The following is a 16,603-nucleotide window of genomic DNA, read 5'->3' on the forward strand; positions in this document are numbered from 1 at the left end:
ATGCATTTCCAAGATGGAATTGTAACATTTCTTTGAAATGTCATTATTGCATTAAATCAAAGGGTAATAAAATGCTGGGATCGATCTAAATTTTATTACCCCTATCATAAAAAAGACCCATCTGGATTAAAAAGCCGACAATTGATGTTCTTGTGTATAATACACAGAAATGTGGCAGGAATATCCGGTGTCATCCAGCTGAGAGATGCAGTCCAGAGTGTCTGTTTAACTTTATTACCCCCTCATAAAATTCTTTACAAAAAGAAAGCCGATAAATGTTTTCCAAGTAATGAATAAAAAGAGCTAAATCATCAAACGCTTTCATAAATGTTGTTTACTTGACCTATTTTACGACCGAAACCATGCTGGCCATCGATTAGCTCAGCAGAGAATTTACTCATCATTTTCTCAGCTACTTATTGTCTCTATAATGTTTGTAACACAAACTATTTTCTACAAATAATTATAATCTTTATTGTTTTTAATGGTAAATTAAACTGACATAATATATTCAATGATTTACGCATCAATGTTTTTGGGGAAATTCCATACTGTACAGTACTGCCATTCCTCGAGGTTTTATTACGTCACGGTGGGATCTCACACCTGTGATTGGCAGTATAAATAATAACCTTCAAGTTTTAGCAGACAACATTTTCGAGGGAAAATCTATACACAAAAGGTTAAGCTTCAGCTTTATAAACATCCGGGATATTGTTTACAAAAAGAAAGATGCAAAATTGAAGTATTGAAATGACCCTATTGAAATATGCGGGAGATGCGTATACATCCAGAAGTGTATAGGGTCGGCCAGATGCGTTTACATCTGCTAATGAGCTATGTCGGCCTATCTCGTATACATGCGCTAAAGGGTTAATACTCGTAATTTAGAGTCTGTTTAAATGGTAGGGACATTTTCCACATAATTAATACATTTCATCACCTTTGTGCAAGAAAGAACCTCTGCCAAGACTGTGTTGTTTTTTCCTTCTGTTTATGATGTATCATGTGTTGTACTGATATTGCTGTGTTGATTACATATGAATAAAAAAAAAGACAAAAAAGACTATGGGTTTGGTAAATATGACAATATACATATGAAATCTGATAATATTAGTGTCTATATCACTTAAAAAAGATAACTAAAGAAAAGTGCTTTATTTTAATAGAAAGTTCTAGCTTACCATCAAAGTCAAATGAAAGTTTCAATGGTGACTTGAGGTTGTTCATGTGGACTGGCTTGTTGTGAGAGTCCTTAAGAGTGAGAGACTGGACACCTGATGTTACCATGGCGACACTCTCTTTCCAACTGTATGGGTTTTTTTTGTGTACATGTACTGAAACAGCCCACCACACCGAGGATACATGATATCTGATATCACTAAGTACACATGTGATATTTGAAAACAGCCAATTTGAATGTGTTAACTGGTAACACCCAATATAACACCAAGAAAACATGTGCTGCCTGATTTCACCCAGTACTTAATGTGCTTTCTTAAACAAGAGGGCCATGATGGCCCTAAATCGCTCACTTGAGTAAAAGAGTTTAACCTTTGTTATCAATATAGCTTGATTCTCAAAGAATATTGAACAAGAGTTGTCACAGTATGTGACAAATGCCCCCAAATGTGACATTGACCTATGAACAAGTACATAATAAGTTGATCTTGTACATAAAAAGTTGATCTTGCCTTTATGTGTCAAATACATATGGCAAGTTATTTTAAATTGCCTCTGAGCATAGAAAAAATACCAACCATACTTGACAGCCAACACTTATGTCCTCATATTCAGCATTCCATTGTGAATCAACACTTAGTGTATCTTTCAGCTTAGAGGTAGGTACATGGGTCTTGCAGACGATACGTCGTCTTGGTATGTCGAAAACATGTGGCATGTCATTTTAAAATCTGTCCATACAAGAGAAAGTCACAGGCCGGACACGACAACCTATACTCTATGTCCTTATATGCAGCATTCCATTGTAAATAAACACTAATTGTGACCTTGACCTTAAAAGTAGGGACACTGGTCTTGCACGTTACGCGTCGTCTAGGTATGTCGAACACATGTGGCAAGTTATTTTAAATTTGTCAATACAACAACAAGAGTGACACTCACAAAATACGCCCATCAATAATTTCTTGGATTCTAAGACAACTTACTGTCACATTGGCCCTTTGAGAAGCAAGCTTTTCAAGAAGCAAATGATTTGGCACAATATGGCATTAACAGTAAAAAAAATATTTTAATTCGAGGGTTTCGAGTCAAAAGGTGCTAAAATGTCTATAATTTTCATAGGCACTTAGAACCTTTGGGGACCAAGCCCTTGATATTTACTGAGGGTTTCATGCAAAATTGTATTTACCAAGTACTTCTGTATTTCAGGGAACTATGGCACATTCTTCAGTTATCTATAGCAATTGTTCTGTCAAACTATGGTGTATACTTCAGCAAATATTCAGTCACACTGTGGTCTCAGGAAATATTCTTCATACCACTGCATCAAACCTAAAGTCTTGTTTTATTTTATACAACATTATTTACACTGTTCCTTTTATATAGGTCATACAACATGAAATGTCATATGTTACACTCTGGCTTTTATGGTGTTGAAAGAGTTAAACAGCTTTTATTTTACAAACCAATCCACACTGCCTTATGGTCTGAATAATACAAGAGACAATCAGTGTGTACTTGGCAAAGCATTTATACCGGCAAACATTCTTGGTTAAGATTTTATAGCTACAAACATTTTCAGCAAGTTTGGTGAAGGTCAGATGAGAATTGTTCAAGTTAGAGAGTAGACAAAGCTTAAATGGCAAGGGCAGTAATCCTGAAGTGCTTCGGGGCATTTGGCTGATTATCATACTTGACCGATTTATTTTACCAACAAATATTTTCAGCAAGTTTGGTGAAGATCAGATGATAACTGTTCAAATTAGACAGTGGACAAAGCAAAAATGGCAAATTTTGACCAATTCAAGGGCCATAATCCTGAAGAGCCTGGCTGGTTATGGAACTTTGCCAAGAATATATACCAACAAACATTTATAGTAGCAAGTTTGGTGAAATTCGGATAAAAACTGTTCAAGTTTGAGAGTAGACAAAGCTAAAATGGCCAATTTTGATAAATTCAGGGGGCCATAACTCTGGAGTGCCTAAAGCGATTAGGCTGGTTATCGAACTTGACCTAGATATTTCACCAACAAACACTTTCATGAAGTTTGGTGGAAATTGGATGAGAAATGTTCAAGTTAGAGAGCGGACAAAGCTAAAATGGACAATTTTGACAAATTCAGGGGGCCATAACTCTGGAGTGCCTAAAGCGATTTGGCTGGTTATTGAACTTGACCGTGATATTTCACCAACAAACACTTTCATGACGTTTGGTGGAAATTGGATGAGAAATGATCAAGTTAGAGAGCGGACAAAGCTAAAATGGCCAATTTTGACAAATTCAGGGGGCCATAACTCTGAAGTGCCTAAAGCGATTTGGCTGGTTATGGAACTTGACCTAGATATTTCACCAACAAACACTTTCATGAAGTTTGGTGGAAACTGGATGAGAAATGTTCAAGTTAGAGAGCGGACAAAGCTAAAATGGCCAATTTTGACAAATTCAGGGGGCCATAACTCTGGAGTGCCTAAAGCGATTTGGCTGGTTATCGAACTTGACCTAGATATTTCACCAACAAACACTTTCATGAAGTTTGGTGGAAATTGGATGAGAAATGTTCAAGTTAGAGAGCGGACAACATAGTGGACTTGTCGATTGACTGCACACTGACAGGATTTTGTTCAGTTGCCTGCACACTGACAGGACTTGATGATTGACTGCACACTGACAGAATTTGATTCTCATCTGCAACTTGACAGGACTTTGTTCAGTTGCCTGCGCACCACACTGACAGGACTTGATAATTGACTGCACACTATCAGCACTTGGTACAGATGCCTGCACACTGACAGGACTTTTTTCAGTTGCCTGCACACTGACAGGACTTTGTTCAATTGCCTGCACACTGACAAAACTATGTCAAATTGCTTGCACACTGAAACAACTTTTAGTATAGATACACAAACAACAAACAGTGCACAACCCAATAAAATCAAAAACGGCCTTAAGCTCTAAAAATCAAATATCAGATCACATTCAACACCTTCAACTAATATTATCACCTTGACCCGTCTAGGACAACATCACATTCCTTCTTATGTTAATAAGAAAACTTTTCTTTATATAACTTATAAGTGAATAACACTATCCACACAGAAGATAAGATTATAGCATCTGCATGAACAATAATCTACATGAAGTTCAATGGAAAAGTCTGATTATTAAATTTATCATTAAGTAAAAATGAAATTTCTTCTAAAAAATGAAGTGTTTAATAATTATTTGAATCTATGAACCTAAAAAAAACAATAATTACTTCAGAAGTGACTATGTTGGAGACTTAATGAAATTAAAAATATTCCCTTGTTACTAAAAATAGAAAGTAGTGGAATCTCCAACAAAAAGGGAGACCATATAGCAAGACTTGCTGCCCTTGCTTCAAGAAAAAAGTTATAGTAAGACTTGCTGCCCTTGCTTCAAGAAAAAACTTGACATAACTATCAGATTTTAACAAAGTGTATTTATAATGAACTTGTAGCCAACGGGCTGAGGCCAATTTTTCTCCAGGGGCATAAATTGAATAAACATGGTATATAAGCAATCGACAATGTTACACACCAAATATTTAAGCACTAGGCTTCATAGTATTGGCCAAAAAAGTTTTGTAATTTTTCCTTCAGGTTGCCATGGCACCCAGAGTTCAGCATGGAATTAATTTCTTTGATCAATTTTGAAAAAGCACCAACCAAGGATCATTCCTATGAAGTTTCATCAAAATTGTCCAAGCGGTTTAGAAGAAGATGATTATAACCAATTGTTGACATTCTCCTTTAGGTTGCCATGGCAACCAGGGTTCTGCATGGAATTAATTTCTTTGAACAATTTTGAAATAGCACCAACCAAGGATCATTCCTATGAAGTTTCATCAAAATTGTCCAAGTGGTTTAGGAGCAGAGTTCTGCTTGGAATAAATTTCTTTGAACAATTTTGAAAGAGCACCAACCAAAGATCATTCCTATGAAGTTTCATCAAAATTGTCCAAGCGGTTTAAAAGAAGAAGATGATTATAACCAATTGTTGACATTTTCCTTTAGGTTGCCATGGCATACAGAGTTCTGCATGGAATTAATTTCTTTCTTTGAACAATTTTGAAAAAGTACCAACCAAAGATCATTCCTATGAAGTTTCATCAAAATTGTCCAAGTGATTTAGGAGAAGAAGATGATTATAACCAATTGTTGACATTTTCCTTTGGGTTGCCATGACAACCAGAGTTCTGCATGGAATTAATTTCTTTGAACAATTAACCACCAACCAAGGATCATTCCTAAGAAGTTTCATCAAAATTGTCCAAGTGGTTTAGGAGAAGAAGATGATTATAACCAATAATTGTTGACGACGGACGATGGGCAACAGACGCCGGACATAGACTGATCACAAAAGCTCACCTTGAGATTTTTGTGCTCAGGTGAGCTAAAAAAAACTAGTATACATTGATATTTGAAAGCAGCAAGTATCCATGTACTATCTGAAAACAGGTAGTATACACATATTATCTGATAACAGCCAGTAAGTGATACTACTCTAAATGCATGTGATATCTGATAACAGCCAGTATACATATGGCATCTGATAACAGTCAGAATACATGTGTCACCAATAAATGATGGCACCAAGTTTACATGTAATATCTGATAACGCCCAGCATACACATGTTATTTCTGATATCACGCAGTAATCATGTGATACATGAGTATTATCGTTTTTACATGTAATATCTGATCAAACTAAGTATGCATATGCTATCTGATAATAACCAATATACATTGTGATAACTAATAACACCTGATATACATGTGATATCTTACAACACCTGATATACATGTGATATCTGATAGTACCTGACAAACATGTGATATCTGATACTACCTGATATACATGTGATATCTGATTATACCTGATATACATGTGATATCTGATAATAACTGACATACATGTGATATCTGATAATACCTTATATACATGTGATATCTGTTAATAACTGATATACATGTGATATCTGATAATAACTGACATACATGTGATATCTGATAATAACTGATATACATGTGATATCTGATAATAACTGATATACATGTGATATCTGATAATAACTGATATACATGTGATATCTGATTATACCTGATATACATGTGATATCTGATAATAACTGACATACAAGTGATATCTAATAATACCTGATATACATGTGATATCTGATAGTACCTGACATACATGTGATATCTGATCATACCTGATATACATGTGATATCTGATAATAACTGACATACATGTGATATCTGATAATAACTGACATACATGTGATATCTGATAATACCTGATATACATGTGAAATAACTGACATACATGTGATATCTGATAATACCTGATATACATGTGATATCTGATACTACCTGATATACATTTGATATATGATCATACCTGATATACATGTGATATCTGATAATAACTGACATACATGTGATATCTAATAATACCTGATATACATGTGATATCTGATAGTACCTGACATACATGTGATATCTGATAGTACCTGACATACATGTGATATCTGATAGTACCTGAAATACATGTGATATCTGATACTACCTGATATACATGTGATATCTGATCATACCTGATATACATGTGATATCTGATTATACCTGATATACATGTGATATCTGATAATAACTGACATACATGTGATATCTGATAATACCTGATATACATGTGATATCTGATCATACCTGATATACATGTGATATCTGATTATACCTGATATACATGTGATATCTGATAATAACTGACATACATGTGATATCTGATAATACCTGATATACATGTGATATCTGATTATACCTAATATACATGTGATATCTGATCAAACCTGATATACATGTGATATTTAATCATACCTGATATACATGCAATATCTGATAATACCTAATATACATGTGATATCTGATGACACCTGATAAACATGTGCTATCTGATAATACCTGATAAACATGTGATATCTGATTATAGCTGATATTATAGATGACATCAGCCCACAAACAGTACATATGGTACCGTGCACCCAGGTTAAGTCGTGTAGCGTTGGGAACAGGCCAGTATATACACTCCGGTATAGTAGGGTGGTCACCGAGCCCGAGCCACACTGTCTAAGGGGCACGTGCAGTTGGCCATTAATTTAGGGAATTAGCTGGCACAACTGCAAGTCACCTTTAAAGTTCAGATCATGTTTAATGGTTCACTTCGATTAACAACTCAAGTCCAATTAAGATGTTAAGTTGGTTCTTTATTTATTCCAGATTTAAGTTGAATAGTTAACAAAGATAAATCCAAAGACTTGTTTAACAAGAAACATTCAATAGTCTATGTGATATATTAAGTTATGGAAGTAAGTGAATTAATTATATAGTCACAAAAAAGTAGTTCAAAGCTATTTCCTTAGTAAAAGAATAAGTACAAAGTTCCTAGTCTATATGTATCCCTAATGTATATCCTTCTTTTTTTGTCTCCCTAAATGAAAAATGTACATACTTATAAAGTTATATACTAACTTAAAGAGTAGAAGTTACCAATCAGAATTAAGTGATAAAACTATAATGATCGAAGATGTTAGGAAGTGTCACTCAAAAATAATTATTGTCAAATATAAAATTTACAATTAGATTAATTCTGAGATAATTGAGAAGTGTCAAAGTCCCAAAGAGTAAGGTTTATGATAATGATCTGAGATAATTAACTGATAATAATTAAAGAAGAGGAAGCAGTCAAAATCTTATCAGAAATGTCAAAACACTCAATTGCAATTAGAATGACTGACAAAAGTCTTTGTAGGAAATTATGAAAGTAAATATTATAGAAAAATAAGATGTAACTTAAAAAAGGAACAATATATTTGAAAGAAAAAGTCACACGGTGACACATAATACTGTGATATCTGTTAATCGATAAGGGAGCAGATATGCATTAATATACAAGTCAAATATCTGTACAATATGGTAATTTTACTGTCAAATAGTTTCTTTTGTTAGTTCAAATACAAGTAGCTGTACTCATGGGCTAACATGTCAATTACTCCCAATTCCATTTTTTTTAGCAGTAACTGATCTTGCTGTTGTTTGAGAAATGCCAAAGGTACATGCCCTGATGTGGCCCATTTAACCCAAAACAGTTGGTAGAAGGTAGACATATGTACTGCTATACCACTCTCAGTTTGATAGTTCTATTATCTATGGAGACTAACCTGCATGGAGATTGAGTCATTGTTGCCTGTGAGGTCAAGGTCATCAGGAATGGTTAGACTGATCTTTGACCCATTGGTCTTCACAGGCTCCATGGAGATTCTTGTCAAATTGCCGGGCTTCATCTGTAACATATTGGACATTATAAATGCCAGTAAACAATCAAGCCCCTCAATATAAGCCCTTTAAATGCATGTGAATATGTGTTTCGAGTGCCCAGGCTGGGAATCACACCCAATCACCTTCGTGAGAAGCGAGTGCGCTAACCATTGCACTAACTGGACAACAAAAAATAACTGTTTACAGTGGGGTGTTGATGTGGAGCAAGAAAACAGGTTTTCAGTCACTTGCCCTAATTCCTCCACTCTAATATAAGAATGAATGACGAAACTCATAAAAGCCTGACTTTATCAGAGGAGATTTAAAAAAAACAAAAACAAAAACACAATGTACATGGCTCAAAAAGTTTCACTAGAAGTTTAATTATACAATGGTGATTTCAATTAAAGGTTGATCACAATTTCTTTTGGCGTTAATGATGTATGATCGCAGTAGGATATATATGCAAGCAAATTCCATGAAGTGTGGTAGCCCTTCTTGCTTATTTGCTCTTTAATGCCCTACTGTGTTCATACTGCATAAACACAAGTAGAAATGCGACCAATACTTCTACTTACATTTTAAATAATTTTTTGTTATGATTGAAAAAAAGCAGTATCTCCTGCAATTGAGTAAATGTTTATTAAGAAATGTTACCTACAACATGTTGCGATTATCCAATCAGAGTGCAATATTGAAATAAACAAGAGCTGTCACAGTATGTGACGAATGCCCCCGAATGTGACATTGACCTATGAACAAGGTCAGTACATGAAAAGTTGATCTTGCCTTTACATGTCAAATACATATGGCAAGTTATTTTAAATTGCCTCTAAACATAAAAATACCACCCATACTTGACAACCTACACTGTTATGTCCTTATAAGCAGCATTCCATTGTGAATAAACACTTAGTGTGACCTTGAACTTAGAGGTAGGGACATGGGTCTTGCACGCTACACGTAATCTTGGTATGTCTGACAAGTCCATTTTTAAATCTGTCCATACAAGAGAAAGTTACAGCCCGGACACGACAACTTATACTCTATGTCCTTATATATGCAGCATTCCATTGTGAATAAACACCTAAGTGTGACCTTGACCCTAGAGGTAGGGACACGGGTCATGCATGTGACAAGTCGTCTTGGTATGTGGAAAACATGTGGCAAGTTATTTTAAAATCTGTCCTTACAAGGGAAAGTTACAGCCCAGACAAGACAACCTATACTCTATGTCCTATATGCAGCACTCCATTGTGAATAAACACTAAGTGTGACCTTGACCTTAGAGGTAGGGACACGGGTCTTGCTCGCGACACGTCGTCTTGGTATGTGGAACACATGTGGCAAGTTATTTAAAATCTGTCCATACAAGGGAAAGTTACAGCCCGGACACGACAACCTATACTCTATGTCCTTATATGCAGCACTCCATTGTGAATAAACACTAAGTGTGACCTTGACCTTCGAGGTAGGGACACGGGTCTTGCAGGCGACACGTCGTCTTGGTATGTGGAACACATGTGGCAAGTTATTTAAAATCTGTCCATACAAGGGAAAGTTACAGCCCGGACACGAGTTATTAAGCTGGACACACGGAAGGACAGACGGACGGTGCGATTTTAATATGCCCACCTTCGGGGGCATAAAAATGACCTCATAATCTATTACGAGTTATACATCATGAATGACAAGTTTCATCAATACCATGGACTCAGAGAATGTAAATACTTATTGAAGACATACCTTGTTCATAGAGAGGTAGATAGAGGGGGTGACAATGGTGATGGGTGGGCCATCCACTTCCTGGTCAGTCTGCATCACATCCATCACATCCGTTACCAAGGACAAGAGAGTCTTTGTAGACCCCTTGTTTTCCTGAATATGGCAACCACACACTGCTATAATTTCATGACATCCTTTTAATATAAAAAATTGATGTTGCCAAATTTCAAATGGTTTTATATGTTCAATGCCTTAAATCAATCATCTGATTTGGCACACACAATTGGGTAATTTGATATTTTTTCACGAGATCCTTTTAATAATCCTTTTTGGTTTGGCAAAATTTCACATGGTTTGATATAAGTTCAATGCCATTAATTTATCAATTGATTTGGCAAACATTGGTCAATTGATATAAAGCTGGATTTTAAAGTTGGTACCAGATAAAATTGCCTTAATTTCTGAATATTTGAAACCATGACGCAGCAACAAGAAGTAAACCATTCACACGAAAATGATCATAAATTGTTACCCTCGAAATAACACTAGTAACAGAAACTGTAATATAACAAGAGCTGTCACAGAGACAGCGTGCTCCACTATTTCGGCACTATTCAGTATAAGGATTGCACCGTTTGGGTCAGGAAATGCATGGATCACTGTAAAATTAGATTACATACAAAACCTTAACAAGCAAGACAATAAAGGGGGAAAATTTGCATTATATGCAAGATAGAGTTATTATACTTGATTTTATAAAGTTTCAATGCATTTGATTACATGCAAAACTTTGTCCAGAATGTCTAAGTCATATAGAAAATGGCAATTATTTGCATTATATGTAATAAGACTGTTATCTTACTTGTTTATTTAAGAAAGTCAGGTGGTTGAGTACCATAGTATAAATTAGTCTCTATGCGATACTTCAAGTAGTTGCTGATATATAGTGTCTTACATGCAAAACCTTAACCAGAATTTCAGTCAATAATAAACACCCTTAATTTGCATTATGTTCAAGGAAGAGTTATCTTACATTAATAATTAAGTAGTCAGGAAAACACATATCTAATTGTTTCAATGCAAAACATGATTTATTTGCTGCAATAATGACTTGAAGGTGCTTACAATTACAAACCGTAACCAAGATGTGATGCCAACACTAGGCTCATGTAGTAATATAGCTCTCCTTATTCTTTCATGGTCAAGCTAACAACTGAGAATGGTCAGACCAACATTCTGTTACCTCACTCTGTTCTTTGGTTTCATTAACTGTGTTGAACACCAGAGATCCGAATCCGCTCACTAAAAGGCTGACAACAGGCAATGACTTGCAGCGTTAGTTCATAAAGACAAACTACAGCCAAACCCTGTTGGTTCAAACTCCCAAGGACCGGCAAAAATAACTTGTGCCTCGGAAAATTTGACCTAAGCTGAAATGCTTACCTTCAGTAAATAGAAATCGTCCTTAACATCCACTTTGAGCCAACAAGAAATTCAAACCATGTGAGTTCGAGCCAATGGGGTTTGACTGTACCTCTACTATTTAAAACTTTTAACATAAAAATAGCACAATTTCTAAGAAGTCTATAAAATAATCAATTGTACATAGTAAGTAAACTTAAAGATAAGAAACAAAAAATACCAACATAACAAAACTAAAGGGATTGAAAAATGGACAAAAACCAAAATTGATTATCGCCTGTAATTGGAGAGGTCATTTTCATCATGTTGAATATATCATTTTAAATCTAGGTAAGTTATAGTATTTGAAGCAAAGTTAAATGGTACTGATACTTAGATTCAAATGTCAATTTTTCACTTAACAAAATTGATAATTTTTCATTCTAAAATGCTTGCATCACATCACATTTCAGAAACAAGAGCTGTTCAATTTTCATTATGTGATTTTTTATTTGAAAATGATCAGTATTTCTCTGTATTATTCTCCTAAAAAAAGAGAATAAACCAGTACGAGAATAACCAGTACGAGAATAAACCAGTACTATCTACAGTGCCCAATGAGAGAGCCTCCAATTATCAATTATTAATTTCCCATATATTTCTGTTTAATAAAGTAATTGTGTGAACCTCAAGATTTTATCGAACATTATCTGAGACTCTATATTAGTTATATACACATTATTTATTTTTCCCCTAATCATGTAAAGATACCAGCCTTTAACTCAGTTGTTAATTACAAATGCCTATATATGCATAATGCAACACAGCCAGGTTGAACTTAGTTGTTACAAATGGCTATAGATGTATTATGAAACACAGCCAGTAACTTAGTTGTTACAAATGGCTATAGATGCATAATGCAACACAGCCAGGTTGAACTTAGTTGTTACAAATGCCTATAGATGCATAATGCAACACAGCCAGGTTGAACTTAGTTGTTACAAATGGCTAAAGATGCATAATGCAACACAGCCAGGTTGAACTTAGTTGTTACAAATGGCTCTAGATGCATAATGAAACACAGCCAGTAACTTAGTTGTTACAAATGGCTATAGATGCATAATGAAACACAGCCTTGAACTTAGTTGTTACAAATGGCTCTAGATGCATAATGAAACACAGCCAGTAACTTAGTTGTAACAAATGGCTCTAGATGCATTATGAAACACAGCCAGTAACTTAGTTGCAACAAATGGCTCTAGATGCATAACGAAACACAGCCAGTAACTTTGTTGTTACAAATGGCTATAGATGCATAATGCAACACAGCCAGGTTGAACTTAGTTGTAACAAATGGCTCTAGATGCATAACGAAACACAGCCAGTAACTTAGTTATTATAAATGGCTATAGATGCATAATGCAACACAGCCAGGTTAAACTTAGTTTTTACAAATGGCTCTAGATGCATAATGAAACACAGCCTTTAACTTAGTTGTTACAAATGGCTAAAGTTGCATAATGCAACACAGCCAGGTTGAACTTAGTTGTAACAAATGGCTATAGATGCATAATGCAACACAGCCAGGTTGAACTTAGTTGTTACAAATGCCTATAGATGCATAATGCAACACAGCCAGTAACTTAGTTGTACAAATGGCTATATATGCATAATGAAACCAGCCTTTAACTTAGTTGCTACAAATGGCTCTAGATGCATAATGAAACACAGCCAGGTTGAACTTAGTTGCTAACAAATGGCTATATATGCATAATGAAACACAGCCTTTAACTTAGTTGTTACAAATGGCTATAGATGCATAATGACACACAGCCAGTAACTTAGTTGTAACAAATGCCTATAGATGCATAATGAAACACAGCCTTTAACTTAGTTGCTACAAATGGCTCTAGATGCATAATGAAACACAGCCTTTAACTTAGTTGTTACAAATGCCTATAGATGCATAATGACACACAGCCAGTAACTTAGTTGTAACAAATGGCTATAGATGCATAATGAAACACAGCCTTAACTTAGTTGTTACAAATGCCTATAGATGCATAATGAAACACAGCCTTTAACTTAGTTGTTACAAATGCCTATAGATGCACAATGAAACACAGCCTTTAACTTAGTTGTTACAAATGCCTATAGATGCATAATGAAACACAGCCTTTAACTTAGTTGTTACAAATGGTTAAAGATGAATAATGAAATACACCTTGAACTTGGTTGTTACAAATGGCTAAAGATGCATAATGAAATACAGCCTTGAACTTAGTTGTTACAAATGGCTAAAGATGCATAATGAAACACAGCCTTGAACTTAGTTGTTACAAATGGCTCTAGATGCATAATGAAACACAGCCTTGAACTTAGTTGTTACAAATGGCTCTAGACGCTTAATGAAACACAGCCTTGAACTTAGTTGTTACAAATGGCTATATGCATAATGAAACACAGCCTTTAACTTAGTTGTTACAAATGGCTATAGATGCATAATGACACAGCCAGTAACTTAGTTGTAACAAATGGCTATAGATGCATAATGAAACACAGCCTTTAACTTAGTTGCTACAAATGGCTCTAGATGCATAATGAAACACAGCCTTTAATTAGTTGTTACAAATGCTATAGATGCATAATGAAACACAGCCTTTAACTTAGTTGTTACAAATGGCTAAAGATGCATAATGAAACACAGCCTTTAACTTGTTGTTACAAATGGTTAAAGATGCATAATGAAATACAGCCTTGAACTTGGTTGTAACAAATGCCTATAGATGCATAATGAAACACAGCCTTGAACTTAGTTGTTACAAATGCCTATAGATGCATAATGAAACACAGCCTTGAACTTAGTTGTTACAAATGGCTCTAGATGCATAATGAAACACAGCCTTGAACTTAGTTGTAACAAATGGCTCTAGATGCATTATGAAACACAGCCAGTAACTTAGTTGTAACAAATGGCTCTAGATGCATAACGAAACACAGCCAGTAACTTAGTTGTAACAAATGGCTATAGATGCATAATGAAACACAGCCTTTAACTTAGTTGTTACAAATGGCTCTAGATGCATAATGAAACACAGCCTTTAACTTAGTTGTTACAAATGCCTATAGATGCATAATGAAACACAGCCTTTAACTTAGTTGTTACAAATGGCTAAAGATGCATAATGAAACACAGCCTTAACTTGGTTTTTACAAATGGTTAAAGATGCATAATGAAATACAGCCTTGAACTTGGTTGTTACAAATGGCTAAAGATGCATAATGAAATACAGCCTTGAACTTAGTTGTTACAAAGGCTAAAGATGCATAATGAAACACAGCCTTTAACTTAGTTGTTACAAATGCCTATAGATGCATAATGAAACACAGCCTTGAACTTAGTTGTAACAAATGGCTCTAGATGCATTATGAAACACAGCCAGTAACTTAGTTGTAACAAATGGCTCTAGATGCATAATGCAACACAGCCAGTAACTTAGTTGTTACAAATGGCTCTAGATGCATAATGAAACACAGCCAGTAACTTAGTTGTAACAAATGGCTATAGATGCATAATGAAACACAGCCAGTAACTTAGTTGTAACAAATGGCTATAGATGCATAATGAAACACAGCCAGTAACTTAGTTGTAACAAATGGCTCTAGATGCATAATGAAACACAGCCTTTAACTTAGTTGTTACAAATGCCTATAGATGCACAATGAAACACAGCCAGTAACTTAGTTGTTACAAATGGCTATAGATGCATTATGAAACACAGCCAGTAACTTAGTTGTAACAAATGCCTATAGATGCACAACGAAACACAGCCTTTAACTTAGTTGTTACAAATGCCTATAGATGCATAATGAAACACAGCCTTGAACTTAGTTGTAACAAATGGCTCTAGATGCATAATGAAACACAGCCAGTAACTTAGTTGTAACAAATGCCTATAGATGCATAATGAAACACAGCCAGTAACTTAGTTGTAACAAATGGCTCTAGATGCAAAGAAACACAGCCAGTAACTTAGTTGTAACAAATGGCTCTAGATGCATAATGAAACACAGCCAGTAACTTAGTTGTAACAAATGGCTCTAGATGCATAATGAAACACAGCCAGTAATTTAGTTGTAACAAATGGCTCTAGATGCATAATGAAACACAGCCAGTAACTTAGTTGTAACAAATGGCTCTAGATGCATAATGAAACACAGCCAGTAACTTAGTTGTTACAAATGCCTCTAGATGCATAATGAAACACAGCCAGTAACTTAGTTGTAACAAATGGCTCTAGATGCATAATGAAACACAGCCAGTAACTTAGTTGTTACAAATGGCTCTAGATGCATTATGAAACACAGCCAGTAACTTAGTTGTTACAAATGCCTATAGATGCACAATGAAACACAGCCTTGAACTTAGTTGTTACAAATGGCTCTAGATGCATAATGAAACACAGCCAGTAACTTAGTTGTTACAAATGGCTAAGATGCATAATGAAACACAGCCTTGAACTTAGTTAAACAAATGGCTCTAGATGCATAATGAAACACAGCCTTGAACTTAGTTGTTACAAATGCCTATAGATGCATTATGAAACACAGCCAGTAACTTAGTTGTTACAAATAGCTATAAATGCATTATGAAGTACAACCCTTTAACTAAGTCATAACAAGTGGCTATAAATGCATTATGAACAAGGCCCAACTGAAGCTGGATTTTTCATAATGACAAATGAGATTTTGCAGCAGGATATACAAAGTAATGCATGTTTATAGAGAAAAAAGTAAATTTGGCTTACCCTGATATTCATACTGGTCCCACTTTTTAACCTAACTTGGCCCATATTCACACTGATTTTCAAAATATCATGCTGTGAAATATTATGACTAAGTTTCTTGAATTTTTTATTTAAAAAAAAAGGAATAAGAAACTTGTACAACAAATTGTGTC

At 35.0% G+C, this 16,603-nt stretch overlaps 1 protein-coding gene across 1 annotated transcript in view; it reads right to left on the reverse strand.

Annotated features, from left to right (window-relative positions):
* LOC128226665 (uncharacterized) overlaps positions 1 to 16,603 on the reverse strand; it is a 43,996-nt gene that overhangs the window by 3,901 nt on the left and 23,492 nt on the right. The window contains exons 9-13 of the mRNA XM_052936647.1: positions 11,486 to 11,552; positions 10,264 to 10,395; positions 8,421 to 8,543; positions 7,238 to 7,329; positions 1,185 to 1,309 (exon numbers count right to left, since the gene is read on the reverse strand). Of these exons, the coding sequence (XP_052792607.1) occupies positions 1,185 to 1,309; positions 7,238 to 7,329; positions 8,421 to 8,543; positions 10,264 to 10,395; positions 11,486 to 11,552 (539 nt within the window). The remainder of the gene's footprint in view (positions 1 to 1,184; positions 1,310 to 7,237; positions 7,330 to 8,420; positions 8,544 to 10,263; positions 10,396 to 11,485; positions 11,553 to 16,603) is intronic.

Source organism: Mya arenaria, chromosome 1 (genome assembly GCF_026914265.1).
Source record: "Mya arenaria isolate MELC-2E11 chromosome 1, ASM2691426v1".
NCBI lineage: Eukaryota > Metazoa > Mollusca > Bivalvia > Myida > Myidae > Mya > Mya arenaria.